At 47.0% G+C, this 15,229-nt stretch overlaps 1 protein-coding gene across 1 annotated transcript in view; it reads right to left on the bottom strand.

Moving 5' to 3' along the window:
* LOC125427918 (keratin, type II cuticular Hb5-like) overlaps positions 1–14,118 on the bottom strand; it is a 37,402-nt gene extending 23,284 nt beyond the window's left edge. Inside the window, exons 1-4 of the mRNA XM_048487485.1 lie at positions 13,645–14,118; positions 9,265–9,473; positions 8,462–8,522; positions 6,161–6,256 (exon numbers count right to left, since the gene is read on the bottom strand). Coding sequence (XP_048343442.1) covers positions 6,161–6,256; positions 8,462–8,522; positions 9,265–9,473; positions 13,645–14,118 — 840 coding nt within the window. The remainder of the gene's footprint in view (positions 1–6,160; positions 6,257–8,461; positions 8,523–9,264; positions 9,474–13,644) is intronic.
* Between the last annotated feature and the right edge of the window lie 1,111 nt (positions 14,119–15,229).

The raw sequence follows: 15,229 nt of genomic DNA, 5'->3' as shown, positions 1-15,229 counted from the left end.
CACTTCCGGGTTCACACCACTGCACAATTACTCTCCCCCATTTTTCTCTTGCTGCCCTGCCAAGCAGTGATGGAAACAGCAGGCAGAGGTAAGCCTTGCTTTTAACCCAGATAACAAGAGGGCTTTTTTTTTTCACAGTAAAAAGCATACTTCTGTGAGATCTTCAATATACATACAATGAACACAATAACTGAATATAAGTGAGCCCTGCTGGACCAGACCAGTGTCAATATTGTCTACACACTGGCCAACCAGTTATTCTGGAGGGCCAAAAACAGAGCACAAAGGCCAAGGCTTTTCCCCCAATGTTGCCTCCTGGTACTGCCACAGGGGCGTAACAAGGCAAACTGTAGCCCTAGGCAAAACCTGAGTTGGATGCCTCCCCCCATGGGCAGCCACTCAGGATATCATCTTGACACTGTCCCGATGGGACCCCCCAAGTTTGGTGCAGTTTGGTTCAGGGGGGCCAAAGTTATGGACCCTCAAAACTGTAGCCCCCATCTCCTATTAGCTCCCATTGGAAACAATGGGGGATGGGGCACCCCCTTTGGGAGTGCATAACTTTGGACCTCACCAAACTTGGGGGGTCCCATCAAGACAGTTTCCTGATGATACGCTGAAATTTTGGGGCCGCTAGTCTAAAAACTGCACCCCCTGCAGGCCAAAAACGGAAAACCACTAAAAATACCTAAAAACGAACCCTGCATTTTGCTGCCCCCCACAAGGTGGTGCCCTGGGCAGCTGCCCACCTTGCCCAATGGGCATTACACCCCTGTACTGCCATTTAAAGATTTACGGCCACTGATTGTGACGGCTCCTTTTAATCATGGCTAATAACCTATCCTCCATGAATATATCTAGTCCCCTCTTAGTGCTATATGCTTGTGGCCATCAGGACTGATCCATCAGTTCCACATCTTATACGCTCGTATAAAGGAACATTTCCATCCTGATTCTGCTGCCCATCCATTTCATTGGATGCTTCTGACTTCTCTTATTTGAAGACAAGTAGAAAAGAATGTCCTAAGGTGGCACCTAAGGTTGCCACCTCCCGGGGGTGGGGGGGGGGGGTTCCTGAAGATTTAGAGGTGGAGGCTGAGGTTGGAGAGGGATGGAACTGAAAATGGAACTCAGTGTGGTACATAGAATCCACTGCCCAAAGCAGCCATTTTCTCCAGGGGAATTGATCACTGCAGTTTGGAAGTCAGTTGTAATTGTAGGAGCTTTCCAGGCCCACTTGGAGGTTAAATTAAATAAATAATAATTATTATTATTTCCGTTTGATACACAGTGCTTTCCCTCTTTCCTTCGGCCCCACATAACGGTGTCTAATGGGAACCTGAAGTGCGCACTTGCGTGGAAGTCTTGTTATTCGATCTCTTCGCGCAGAGAGGGCTTGGGCGGGTGGGAGTGAGGTTTTCACCACCTGCCCTCCTGGCGGGGATGAGGCTGGTGAGCTGGAACATGAACAGGCTCCAGGCCAGACTGGGGCCTGCGGGCTGCAGCGGGTCCAAATGGCTCTCCGGTTGTTAAAGGTAGCCGACCCCTGCTCTAACCATGTAAGGACAGTGTTCCAAATGAGGCCACATCATAGATCTATACACAAATCTATGTAGTCCTAAGCAAAGTTGAGCATTGATTCCAGTGCTTTGAAGGGTGTAATTTTGTTTAGGATAACAGCTTTACCTACATTTTTATTCAGCCTGGGCAGGGTTCGCTGCCCCTCCCCCATCCTGACAACAACCCGTGTGACAAGTCAGGTTGAAAGAAAATGACTAACTCAAAGTCACACATTGAGCTTCATGGGAATGGGAATCTGAGTCCATTCCTCCCTCATCTTGGCCCTGCTCTGTAACTACTGGCTCTCAGTCTTAGGCCCCTTCCGCACGGAGGCGGAAGGGGTTGGGTCAGTGTAATCCACATTGGGTCGGCGTAATCTGCATGGACGGTCCCAGAACTGGCTGGGATGACGGCGCCGCGCAGCGCTGTCGCCCGGCTGACCCAGCTTGTCCCTGGCCCTCCGGCACGTCGCCAAGGCCTGGAGACATGCCCCCCGGCCCTGCGCGCCTGCTTGAGCGTCACAGGGCAGGGGGCGTGTTCCCAGGCCTCAGCGACACGCCGGAGGGCCAGGGACCAGGTAAGTGACGGGGGGGAGTGGGGGGGAGGGCGCCTTGGAGCCGCTGACGTTCGCACGGCAGCGGCTCCAAGACGGCATTTCCCAACAACCTCGCTCCCCGAGCAAGGTTGGGAAATGCCGGCTTCGCACCGGTCGGGCGACACGAGGGCGGCGCGGCTGCGAAGCAGCTGCGCCCCCTGTGCGAATGGCTCCCTGGGGACGGCGTTTTTGCCGTCCCCAGGGTGCCATAAAACACCCGTGCGGAAAGGGCCTTAGTTGGAAGAAAGTAGTGCAGAAATCAGTTGAGCGTATTACCAAATAAATATGTGTAAGTTCATAAACTTCACTGTTCAAGGGCAGAAAGGTACACTTGACAGCACTCCCGTGGGTGTGGGGGGAGGGGTTGTCACCGGCCATGATTACTTTAACCTCTTTCTTTGATTGATTAATTTCTTTTGTAAACTTTATTTGTACAAAGGAATACGGTATGAATAAAGACTTTTTTTGGTCAGAACTCAATAGATTGTATATAATAAATCTGACAAGAGAGAAGGCACATTACAAATATGTACCAGATTCTCAGGCAAGAGAAGTGACACTTGGAAGAAGGGTTTAGACTTATACCCCACTTTTCTCAACCATAACGAGTCTCAAAGCAGCTTAAAATTGCTTTCTCTTCCCCTTCCCCCAAAAGACACCTGGTGAGGTAGGTGAGGCTGAGAGAGTTCTGAGAGAACTGTGACTGGCCCAAGGTCACGTAGCAGGCTTCAGATGGAGGAAGAAGAGTTAAGTTTTTATGCCCTCCTTTTTCTCTGCCTTAAGGAGTCTCAAAGCAGGTTACAAACTCTTTTCCTTTTTTTCCCCCAGAGCAGTCATCTTGTGAAATAGATGGGGCTGAGAGAGTTCAGAGAGAACTGTGACTGGTCCAAAGTCACCCAATAGGCTTTATGTGTAGGAGCAGGGATCAAGAGTACCAATTTCTCCTGAGCAAAGCGCAAAGCTCTTGCTCTCCAATATTCTTTGGGATTATCCCTCAGAAATCTAGCCCTGCTATATACCTGCAACAACTTATTAATTACAATTGCAGATGGGTCATGACTAGAGCAAGGTGTAACTCTTTTCCATCAGTACATCTTCAAGGTCGCTTCTCTGGTATTCCACAAAATGAGTGTCGCTGTCGATTTTGTCCTGATAGAACTGATACACTTTCTCATATTCTGCTTCATTGTTCAAAGTACAACAACATCAGCAGAACCGATTTGAGAGCACTTTGTGTTACCCTAGGGTTGGAGATTGACCCGGTTCAAATCCAATTTTACCAGATCTGCTTTGGATTCAGGACCCAGTTGGACAGGGAGGGGCCGAATCTGAATATCGAATCTAACAGATCCGAATCCATGGGATTGGGATCACCAACAATGCGTTTTATTTTTGAGGGTTTTTTTTTCCGCGTTTCGGCCTGCAGGGCGCATTTTTTGTCTCAGCACCAAAATTTCAGGGGTATCATCAGGAGGCTGTCATATGATACCCTCAAGTTAATTGGGGTTTGGGGTTGGGGGGGGCAAAGTTATGGACCCCAAAGGGTGTCCTATCTCCCATTCTTTCCAATGGGAACTAAGGTGAGGCTACCCTTTTGAGGGTCTAACACAACCTAATTCTTCACCAAACGGAGGGTATCATCAGGACAGTCTCTGATGTTACTATTACCGACTCTATCTACAAATGCACCCCTGCAGGCACCTGCACCAAGGTGCTGTTCTGCAGTGACTTAGCTGCATTGCGTGTGGAAATTCTGATAGAGGGGCTGTGGAGTGCACATTTTTCATGGTAAAACCCACAAGGCAAGGTATCTTCAGGAGAGTCTCTGGATGACACCATCCAGGTTTGGGAACTTACTTCAGGGCAGTGGAGATGGACCTACCCTTTTTCCAGGTCCCATGAGAATTCGCCCACAGGCAAAATTCGCCAAACCTGGATGGTGTCATCCAGACTCTCCTGAAAACTACCTAGTTTATTGACCCTTCTCAAGAAGTAATGCCTCACAACTCCCTGAAATTCCCCATTGACAGCAGCCTGGCACAAGTCACTGCAAATAATCTGAACAATTCTGAGATTCTCAGGGGATACATTTTGAGATAATACATGGAAGCATAAAGTATCAGCGGGGTATCATCGGGTGGCCTTCGATGTTGCCCACCAAAGTTCAGATTGCAGTTTGGTTCGAGTATGGACCCTCAAAGGGTGCAACTATCCCCATTGTTTCCAGTGGTAGCTGATGGGGATGGGGCTACGCTGAGAGTCCATAACTGGCTCCCCTGAACCAAACTGCACCAAACTTGAGGGGGCATCATCGGGACAGTCTCCTGATGATACCCTGAAAACTAGTGTCACTAGCTTCAAAATGCTGGTTTTGCGTGTTTCACCGCTCACTCACTCCAGCAGGCTTCTTCATGTGCGGGAAGCGGTGAAACATGAAAGCAGGAATTTTTTAAAGCTAATTGGCATAAATTTCAGGGGTATCATCAGGAGACTGTCCTGATGACACCCCAATTTAGTGCAGTTTGGTTCAGGGGCAAAGAGTTATGGACCCTCAAGGGGGGCCTCTATCCCCATTTTTTTCCAATGAGAGCTAAGGAGATGGTGGCTGCCATTTTTTTTGAGGGTCCATAACTTTGGCCCTCCTAAACCAAATGCACCAAGCTTGGGGGGTGTCATCAGGACAGTCCTGATGTCCCAATTACTGATAATATCTAAAGTATTGTACAAATCACCCCAAAAAATTTGCCCAAGATTCTTTTTCTGCAGTGACTTCTGCATTGCTGTCAATGGGGAATTTCTGGTGGAGGCTGTGGGGTGCACATTATCAAGTACAATCACAAAATGTTTGGGGGGGGTATCTTCAGGAGGAGGTCTTTGGATGACACCATCAGGTTTGAGAACTTGCTTATGGGGGCAGTGGGAGATGGACCCTACCCATAACATTGAACCCCTTGATAGCGGTCCCACAAACCTGGATGGTGTCGCTAGCTTCTCCCTGAAGGCTGAGGATTTAATGGGTTCCATGAGAAATGTGCACTCCAGCCCTGAAACCCCATTAGCTTCTAATGGAACAACTCCAACCATACAGAGCACAGAATCTGGGGAAGTGTTGGTGACAAAGGGTGCAGTTTAGAAACTGCTATCTGGAAATTTCGGAATTTATCATACCAAGTACTGTCCTATGATACTCCACAGAGTTTAATTGGTTGGTTCAGGGGTTCAAAGTTATGGACCTTAAAAGTGTAGCCCCCATTTCCTGTTAGCTTCCATTGGAAACAATGGGGGATGGGGCACTTGCGGGGTCTTCTTTGCCCCCCCTGAGCAAACTACATAACAAGGAAAATCATCAGGACAGTCTCAGATATCCTGAAAGTTTAGATGCTGTAGCTTTAAAATTGCACCTACTGCAGGCCAAAACGTGTAAAAAACACCAAAATTCAAAAAAAATAATAAAATGGACCGAATTTTTCGGATTTACCCGAATTTTCTCGGGCATATCGAATCGACTATGATTGATTCGAACTATACAAAATCATTTTATGCCCAAAATACTAAATCCGAATTTTGCAATTTTTTTTGAGTATTGACCAACCCTAGTGTTACCAACAGGATTTATGCTCCTTTCGGATAAAACAAAAATGGCTAAGCTTCTAAATAGCTCTAGTGTTGAAATCTCTGAAGCTGTTGCTATGTTTTTGCTCTGTGTACTGCAAGTTGAGCGATAATGATCTTTTTGTTGTATTTGAAATTCTTGGCACTGGTTTTATGCCTAATAAAGGTTTTGGATTTGGATTTGTGTAGGAGCAGGGAAACAAATCCAGTTCACCAGATCAGAGTCAGATGCTCATGTGGAAGAGTGGTGAATCAGAACCAGTTCTCCAGATTAACCACCACCCCACAGTGGCTCTTAATGCCTTCTTGCCTTTTCTAGTACTTTTTGTGAGGTAAACAGATGAAACTGCCTGACCCTAATAGGCAAAAAGCACGACTGAGCAGAATTGTTACCTCCTCAAAAGTATCTCTGTAGAAGCAGACGTTTCGCATCAGGGCCTCCACCTTGGCTTCTTTCTCTGACTTGTCTATAAAAACACAATCCACTTTCTAGGGGGAAGGGGAAAAAAGTTTTAAAACAAAATTTCGTCAAAGGGCAACAGGTAATTAAACCCCCAAATACCGGTAGTTGAATCTGAACTTGAAAATGTCCAGAATTCCAACTGGAATTTTGTTTTTTTTTAACACACAGATGAATGATAAAGACAAATTGACCACTGAAATCAGAATAACACAAAAATGCAATGGAAGGGTCACCAGGCACAGCATGGCAACTGGCAGGAATCTGCGGGAGGGATATAGAGGCACCATCAGCACAATAGTTTGACATCACAATGGTCAAACCAGACAGTATACTGCAATACCTAGAGAGAATTGATATCTGAGAAAACCCAGAAGTGACATCACACCTGATGTTGATACTGACTGGAGATTGGTAAAAGAAGTGGCAAAGATTATCAGAAATGCTATGGTTCCCGTGTAGCTCTAGGAATTACTTTAAACTCTGGTTTTACCATAGAATTTTCAGTGATTCCTAGAGTTACTCATGTCACTTTCAATCAGTACACTGTCAGGTCCATGCCTGTCAGTGCTTAGATGTCTTGCTGTGTGGGGATTGCAAATGTTTCCTGTAAATGCTTTCCAGTTTCTCTCTCCCCTCCCCGGCAATTCCCTGGTGCTAGCCCTCCTGCGGGAAGGTGCGAACGTTCCCAGGTTTCTTGAAGCTCTGTAGTGCAAATGTTATACTCTCTGTGAAACCCATTTGGTGGGAATCAAATGGGGGGGGGGATTGAAAGGATATAATTGCTGGATCTAAAGCGGGAGAGCCCAGATTCAGCTTTCTCTGTTACTCTACGCATTGTAGAAATAAACTGCTTTAGGACTTTCCTACGGTCTCTGTTATTTCCACGTTCGAGAGCCTGACAACACAATGCTGTATTGTTTTTTTAAATGTCCTGTGATACTATGCATCCCCACTGCCTCCAACCTTCCAGTCGTTTGCCAGGAATTGCCTAGGCAACTCTAGAAAATGGCAGCTTCAGAGGGCAAACCCTATGGCTTACCATGGATTCTTCGTGAACCACCCCCCGTATTCCCCCATCCTTAAATCTCCATGAATTTTCCAGACCAGAATTGACAACCCTAACCCCAGCCCAAGCATAATTCAACATCAATGTGCCACTAATTTTTTTAAAAAACCAACAAAGAGTAAAATCCTGTCATGTGTGAAGATTAATCTGGTTCTCTAGAGCTTTTATTTATTAACCAACCACCTTCAGCATTCATATAGCAGTTCTGATGTTCTTTGCCTACTTGTCCTAGGAGCTGAGGCACAGGGAATCAGAGGATTATTGGACTTGGGCCTCAAGCTCAAAGAGGCCTCTGATTTATTTATTTATTTTGCATTTCCTTAGTTTCATAACTTGCTTTTATATATCTCATGTGCCGTCATTTTTAAACTTTCATTATAGATGGGGGTCTCAAAAGTTTGAAGAGTCCTGAGTCAATTTGGGCCTCTCAAGTGGCCAGGCTGAAGTAACAGAGAGTACCTGGCCTGAGGCCACCTAGCAGTTCACAGTAGAAGCAAGGTTTGAATTGGAAAGCTCACAGTTTGCATTCTCACACTGCCGTGCTGTGCCTGGTCAGATTTCCACATCAGGTATCAATACCTTCTAGTCAAATCAAATGTTACTGTTCCGTAGCCAAAAGCCATTACAAAACAAGTGCAGTAAGAACAATAAAACATTAAAATTAAAATAAAACAATAAAATAACATTGTAAAATGTTCATTTCACAAAAAGAGACAAAATACAAATTAACTAAACTAAAACACCCACACTAATAGATTCTATAGACTTACTCTCTGAGATCTCACTTGCTTTTATAGTTTTTGCTGCACAAGCAAAGACATTCTATAAGTAACACAAGAATTAGCATCTGATAGTGAAAAATATCATTTTTTTTCAGTCGGACTATCAGTTTAAACCTCTCAGTAATCGTTCAAGAAATTTGGCCCTGAGTGCCATATACATTGGACAAGATAAAACATGATGTGGGAGATCCTCCATGACTGTTTCTGCACAAATACAATCCCGCTGTTCCTTTGGCAGTTTGTTATCTCTTCCAGACATTACTGCCGTTGGCATGGTTTGGAAGCGCAAGGCTTCCTTGTACCTTATAATCAATACCTTCTAATGCTATGTCACTTTTGGCTCTCAGTAATTCTGTCAAAATCTTGAACAGTCTGCCACTTGCCTTCTTAAGTGCCACATATTCATTTTCTGCACAGGTTCTTCTGTTGCATTCCTCTTCAAACCTGGGGAGGTTAGGAGAGAGAGGCTTTACATGCTGGTGACTAACAACGGCCCCCTGATTACCTTGTTGAATAGTAGGATTGCCAACTTCCAGGGGGTGGCTGGAGATCTCCCGCTTTACAACTGATCTCCAGGCAGTGGCGTAGCACCAAGGGGACAGGGAGTGCATGTGCCGGTGCGGGGGCATAGTGAAGGCATGGCGGGGGGGTGTTCTGAGGTGTTCTGGGGTGGGGCAGGCAGGGTGTGACAGGGGCGCAGGACGCATGCGTGCCCCAGACGCAGTTCCCCCTCGCTCCGTCCCTTCTCCAGATGACATAGATCAGTTCACCTGGAGAAAATGACTCCTTTGGAAGGTGAACTCTATGGCATTATATCCCATTGAAGTCCTTCTCCTCCCTAAACCCTGCCCTCTTCAGGCTCCACCCCCCCCCCCAAATCTCCAGGTATTTCCCAAGTCAGATCTGGCAACCCTATTGAATAGTAATGAGTGCAAGGCTTTCAGTGAGTCCAGTCCGTCATTCTGTTTGCCCCTCGCCGCCGCAGTCACGTTCTCAATCTCCAGCTCCCTTTTTTCTAGGCTCCATCTTCTTCTGCTCCCTTTCAGCTGCTCCTGCAGTAGCCCCTGAGACCCAATGGTCTGCCCAGCCCTTCTGTGACATACAGTCACATCAGTTTTTGTGTTATTTTCAGAGTTCTCCTGTTCAGGGTACTTAGCACATTGCTTAATCTGGCCTTGGGGCTCACCGTTTTTTGTTCCCTTCCATCGCATCTCGCCAATTGTTCATCTCCACTTGCAGCTGGGACTTTTCCCACTCCAGGCATTCCAGTTCCTTCTTCAGCCTACTGCTGTGCTCACTGAAGAGGGGTTCCATGTTACTTTTTTGCCGTTTCTTTTCTTTCAAGAAGTCCCACTTGGTTTTCAGCATCAGGTTGTGCTGCTCAAGGCATTGGACCTAAAGGAACAACAGCATTGTTTTAAAAGTAGCCTATTATTGTTCCTAATAAGAACCCTGTATTAAAATGGTCAGTGACCAAAAACTCAGGAACCTGGATCCGATGCCCCATGTGTGCTGTGATGCACATATGAAGATAGGCTCCATAGAATAGGAAACCCACACTTTGGCCCATTTTTCAGGGTGTGTTTTCCTCTGTTTACATGCGAGGAGGTACCCCCCTGCCTGCTGCGTGGCTTGCTTGCCCCCACTTCCGCATTATTCCCAGTCCTTCTGACTTTTTTAAAAGCCAGTTTAATTTTTATATCAATATTCCTATGTTATTTTGATATTTCTGTGTTATATTGGTATTTTTGTGCTTTTCACAAAAGCCAGTCGTAGATCCCCTAGAAATGCTTGCACTGAGTGAGGGGGAGTGGAGAAACCAAAAGGAGTGGAAACCACGAAGCAAGAGAAAACATCAGGAATTCCCTGCTCTCTAATCATGGGGCTTTCAGAATCTGTGGCACCATAACACAGAGAGTGTCAGCACAGAAATCTCTACCCCGAAGGAAACGCTCCCTTGCTGCGAAGCATAGCAGCAGTGTTTAATCAGCCTTTGTGTAGCTCTCGGTGCAAAGGTTCATAGTACTGGGGGATTGGCTTTTGTATCTCATAAAGCAGAGGGCAGAAGTGTATATAGGGAAAATGGAACCTGGGGCAGTTTTCTGCCCACCCCCTCGTCCCCCCCCCCTCCATTTTCCCTAGATTTTGCCCCGGGCTCCATTTTTCCTAGATACACCTCTGCTTACCCTGGGATGGTTTATCATTCAAAAGAAGAAGAAAAGAAAGCCAAAGCAGCTAATGCTGTTGTTATACTGTGCGCTTGGTGTTTATTTTGTTACTAAACACACACATCCTCCACAGACAAACACACACACACACACGTGAAAATCTCAAGCCCCGAAAAGACGCTTCCACATGAGAAAATCCTAAACCTGTAAGAAATGCTTGCACACGATTGCACATCTAGGCTTTGCTCCATGGAGGTTTCCTATCATGCAAGCACCGCAGCCGCTTCTCCTCTCTTCACTATATTTTGCCAGCCTCCTACCCATAATGGAGCCATATTTTCCCTCAAGATGTACTTTTCCCGCCTAAATCACCTCAGACAATCCACAGTACCTTTTCTCCCCACTCACTTCCCCTGCTCGGCACCCCAATCTGGTTGCTCACTCTGCTATCTTTTTTCTTCTGTCTGAGGTCCTTATTTGTTTCTCTGGTCTTTATATGAATCTTCTTATATAGAGGCGATTTAGGGGGTAATTTCTCAACAAAAATATGTCTGATTGGCTTTGATGGCCAACCAAAACACATCGTATCTTCTCTTTGCCTCCACCCAAAGCCTCCCCTACCTGCTTCATTTTACAGCCAGAAGACGCTCGCGAGTGTAGTGAGGCGATTTAGTGTTGGATCAAGGATGGGGTCCCCAACCTTTTTGAGCTTGGAGGCACCTTTCTAATTCTGACACAGGGGGTGGTTTCTGCACAGCACACAAATAATGTGTAACGTGTTATTAATGAACACGGTTTCTTCTGTTTGCCTTCGCACTGGAGATTTCTCCCCTCCAGGAAGCAATTGCAAACAGTCCAGGGTTGCTGTGGCTCTTTTGGCATCTCCCAAAATATTGCCAGTGTAGCGATTTTTGTAAAACCCATGTTGAGGGAAATATAACAGGCTGAACCCGTTTTGGGGGAGAGCCCTGTGTAAAGTTCTCCCCCAAAATGGGATAAATAGCTTCCTCGGTCCATTATATTTGGGCTGTGCAGAAACTGCACAGTTGTAAAATGGCTGCCACAAAATGGCGGTGGACATAGGAGGCAGAACCAGCCACGAAATGGCTGCTGCCTGCCACTTTTGTCACACAAGTGAAGATCCTTGTTCCATGTGACAGTTGTTGCCAAAAGAACATTTCAAAGAAACTGCACAGCCAATCAGAAGCCTTGTTGGAGAAAAGCCCCACATGGCCCCCCACACTTTCTAAAAACACTTGGCAGCCACCAGGAAAGGTCCTGGTGGCCCCTATAGGCCCCACACCAGGGACACCCCATTGGGGGACCCCTGGCATAGGATAAAGTTTCTGGATACCTTAGGCCAGTCACTTTGGCCCCTTCCGCACACGCAAAATAATGCATTTTCAAACCACTTTCACAACTGTCTGCAAGTGGATTTTGCTATTCCGCACAGCGTCAAAGAGCACTGAAAGCAGTTTGAAAGTGCATTATTCTGCATGTGCGGAATGAGCCTTTCTCTCAGCCAAACATCTCACAGAGTTGTTGCTGTGAGGATAAAATGAAGGAGAGAAGAGCAGTGTGGTAAGCCACTTTGGATCTCCATTGTGGGGAAAAAAACCAGAGTACCTACATTAATTTTTTTAAAAATCCCCTCCCATCTGTTATAATATCTAAATGGAGCCTCCATGTCGAGGGGAACTGTTTATTTAAATGCCAGCTGCTGGATGGGAACAAGTTCTGCTTGTCGGAGACAAAGTCCTTTCCTGGATAGAGACTTGCCCCCAAATCACTAATTAAGTACAAATGAAAAGTGGAATGTGACTGAGCCATACATAGGATTACCAACCTTCAGATGGGCCCTGGAATTCTCTTAGAATTAGACCTCGTCCCCCTACTACCGATATCACTGTCCCTGAGGGAAATGACATCTTCAGAGAAACCTGCACAGCGTGTGAAAACAGTTCCACAAAAGAACTGCTCAAGTGAAAACATTTTCAAAAAAGAATCCATTAAGAAGAGGGTTGATTTTAAATGTTTTCAGGCTGAAAATAAAAAGATTTTGAAGAAAAACCCATGAGGAACTCCACGGAGGAAACGTTTTATATCCAGCCTCAAAATGTTTCATTTGGGTTGTGCGGAAAGGGCCTTTGCTTATCCAGAGCCACCTCCATCCATTCTATCTTCACAACAACAATCCATTCTATCAATCACAGCAATTTCCACACGGCCACGCTGCGGGGGTGCGTAGGCATAATTGATGCCGACGCACCCCCCGCCCCGGGACCGTTTGCATGGATGGTCCTGGTAGGGGTGGGGAAGACACATTTGAGGGTCCATAACTTTGGACCCCCTGAACCAAACTTCACCTAACCTGGGGGGGTATCATTAGGGCAGTCTCCTGATCATGCCTCCCAGGTTTGAGAATGGTTAGGACTGAGTCAAAGTTATCAGACCCTATGGACTAGCCTCCATCTTCTATTAGCTCCCATTGGAATCAATGGAGGATGGGGGCACCCCCTTTGGGAGAGACTCCTAAAGATACCCTGAAAGTTTGGTGCTTCTAGATTAACAATTGCACCCCTGACAGCAGGCACCCCCCAAATTTCCCCAGATTCTCCTTTTAAATCCACCCCGTTCGACATGGATTTAAAGGGAGAATCTGAAGTCCTCAGTTTAGAAGAAGAAAAGTTTGGATATATATCCCCCCTTTCTCTCCTGCAGGAGACTCAAAGGAGCTTACAATCTCCTTGCCCTTCCCCCCTCACAACAAACACCCTGTGAGGTGGGTGGGGCTGAGAGAGCTCCAAAAAGCTGTGACTAGCCCAAGGTCACCCAGCTGGCGTGTGTGGGAGTGCACAGGCTAATCTGAATTCCCCAGAGAAGCCTTCACAGCTCAGGCGGCAGAGCAGGGAATCCAACCTGGTTCCTCCAGATTAGAGTGCACTTGCTGTTAACCACTACGCCACATTGAAAGTGATGCTGCTTCAGGGTGGGGTGGGGTGGGGTGGGGGGATAATCCACTCCAAAACAGCATCACTTTCAATGTTGTTTAACTAGGGACCCCAGATTCTCCCTTTAAGGTGGATTTAAAAGGAGAATTTGGGCTCTCTAGTTTAAAGTTTTTCACATCCCTGGGACGCTCCTTACCACCCATGTGGAAAGGGTCTAAGAGAGAGAAAAAGAGAGAGACTGTCTGAAAGCCCAGTGAGCTTCCATAGCAACATGAGGATTTGACTCTGGGTGTCCCAAATCCCCAGCTGACATTCTAACTTCTATGCCATACTAGGTGTCCAGTCTTTGTCCAGTTCTCACTCACAGCACAAATCATACCTTCCTAACCTCAGCTTGCATGGGATGAATAGGTTTTACCCCACAATGACATTCTGCTATTCACTCACCTTATCGATGAAGCAAGCAAACTTGCTGTTCAGGCACTGGAGTTCGTTCTTCTCCTGGCATTTCATTGCCTGGGCCGAAGAGTTGAGTTCCAGGTTGAGAGGTTGTAGTAGATTCTCGTTGCAAGTGACAGGAGTGATGAAAGGGGTGCCTGCAACACTGGCCCCACTATGTCGAAACCCATATAAACCATGCAAACCAAATCCAGTGCCCGAGTAGCCATATCCAGAACTGGCCCCCCGAGAGCCATATCTGTATCTAGCAGCACGGCAGCTACCAAGAGCGGCCCGAGGCCCTTTGGAGTCGTAGCAGGCGAGGCTGCGGCTGCTAAAACAACCAGCTCCCTTAAACCCGGAGCTACCCGTTTTGCTAGGGCAAGGAGAACTGACATGGTCTTTGCTTCCCGTAGGTGGCAGGACCGCCGAGGAGGAAGTAAAATGAGTGGCTTTGCTTCCAGGGCTCGACGGACAAGACATGACTTCTTAGGAAAGGACGAGAGAAAGCAAAGAGATGAAAACAGCAGGAAGGTCCCGTGTGAACCGTCTAGTTCTCTCTGGAATGAGCTTGGCCTTTATATCTCTTTCGGCAGCTTGGCTTGGCTGCCTCTTAATGGGGAGATCAGAAAAAAAAGGCAAACGTTTATGAGCTTGGAGTTCTTTGCTTAATAAAAAGAAAGTGTGGCTCATTGCGTCTATAAAAGTTGCCAGAGATGTTACCCATCATTGCTCAGAACGTCTGGCCGACGAAACTATTTTGCAGTGTCTCCTGGTGAACGGTGTCGGTGGTTATATACAGATGAGTCCGAGGAACAGGGTGTAGGGATGAGTCCCGCGAACCCAGCAGAGCCTCAGAAAGAGCGCATGGAATGCCTGTGCCATCTGTGTCCTTCTGGGCCCACACGCTCACCCATCCCCCAGACCCCCCGTGAGTCACAGGTCATGAACTACCTGTCACCAGGTGTCCCAGACAAAGGGACAAAGGGGCTCTTGCCCCCAGGTATGGATTAGACCCAGACGCGAACGTTTCCTCCCGCACGTAGGCAACCCCATGATGTCATGTATCATATGATATTCTCCCGCTCTCCCGCTCTCCCGCCTCCGATATACGCCCCATACGTAGAAAACCCTAATAAAGGTTACCCAGAGGACCCCAGCACGGCAGAGTTGCCAGATCCACGGATCACGCTTCCTGCTGCTGGCTCTCTCCACTGGATGATATCTCCGCGTCTCGCCTCTTCCTTGCGACCCCCGCGGGCCGACTTCAACAGGGTTCCATTTTTTTTTCTGGTATCATCATAACAAGGCAATGTGTGCATAAAGTGCCATTAAGTTGCAGCCAGTCTGGTGGAGTGGTGAAGAAGGAGAAGGAGGAAGAGGAGGAAGAGTTGGATTTATATCCTCTCCTGAAAAGGAGACTCAAAGGGGCTGACAATCTCCTTTCCCTCCTGCCACCACCCCCCCACAACAAACACCCTGTGAAGTAGGTCAGGCTGAGAAAGCTCAGAAGAACTGTGACTAGCCCAAGGTCACCCAGCTGGCATGTATGGGAGTGCACAGGCTAATCTGAATTCCCCAGATAAGCCTCCAC

Source organism: Sphaerodactylus townsendi, linkage group LG03, assembly GCF_021028975.2.
Source record: "Sphaerodactylus townsendi isolate TG3544 linkage group LG03, MPM_Stown_v2.3, whole genome shotgun sequence".
NCBI classification, from domain to species: domain Eukaryota; kingdom Metazoa; phylum Chordata; class Lepidosauria; order Squamata; family Sphaerodactylidae; genus Sphaerodactylus; species Sphaerodactylus townsendi.
This window is presented reverse-complemented; position numbering and strand designations above follow the sequence as displayed.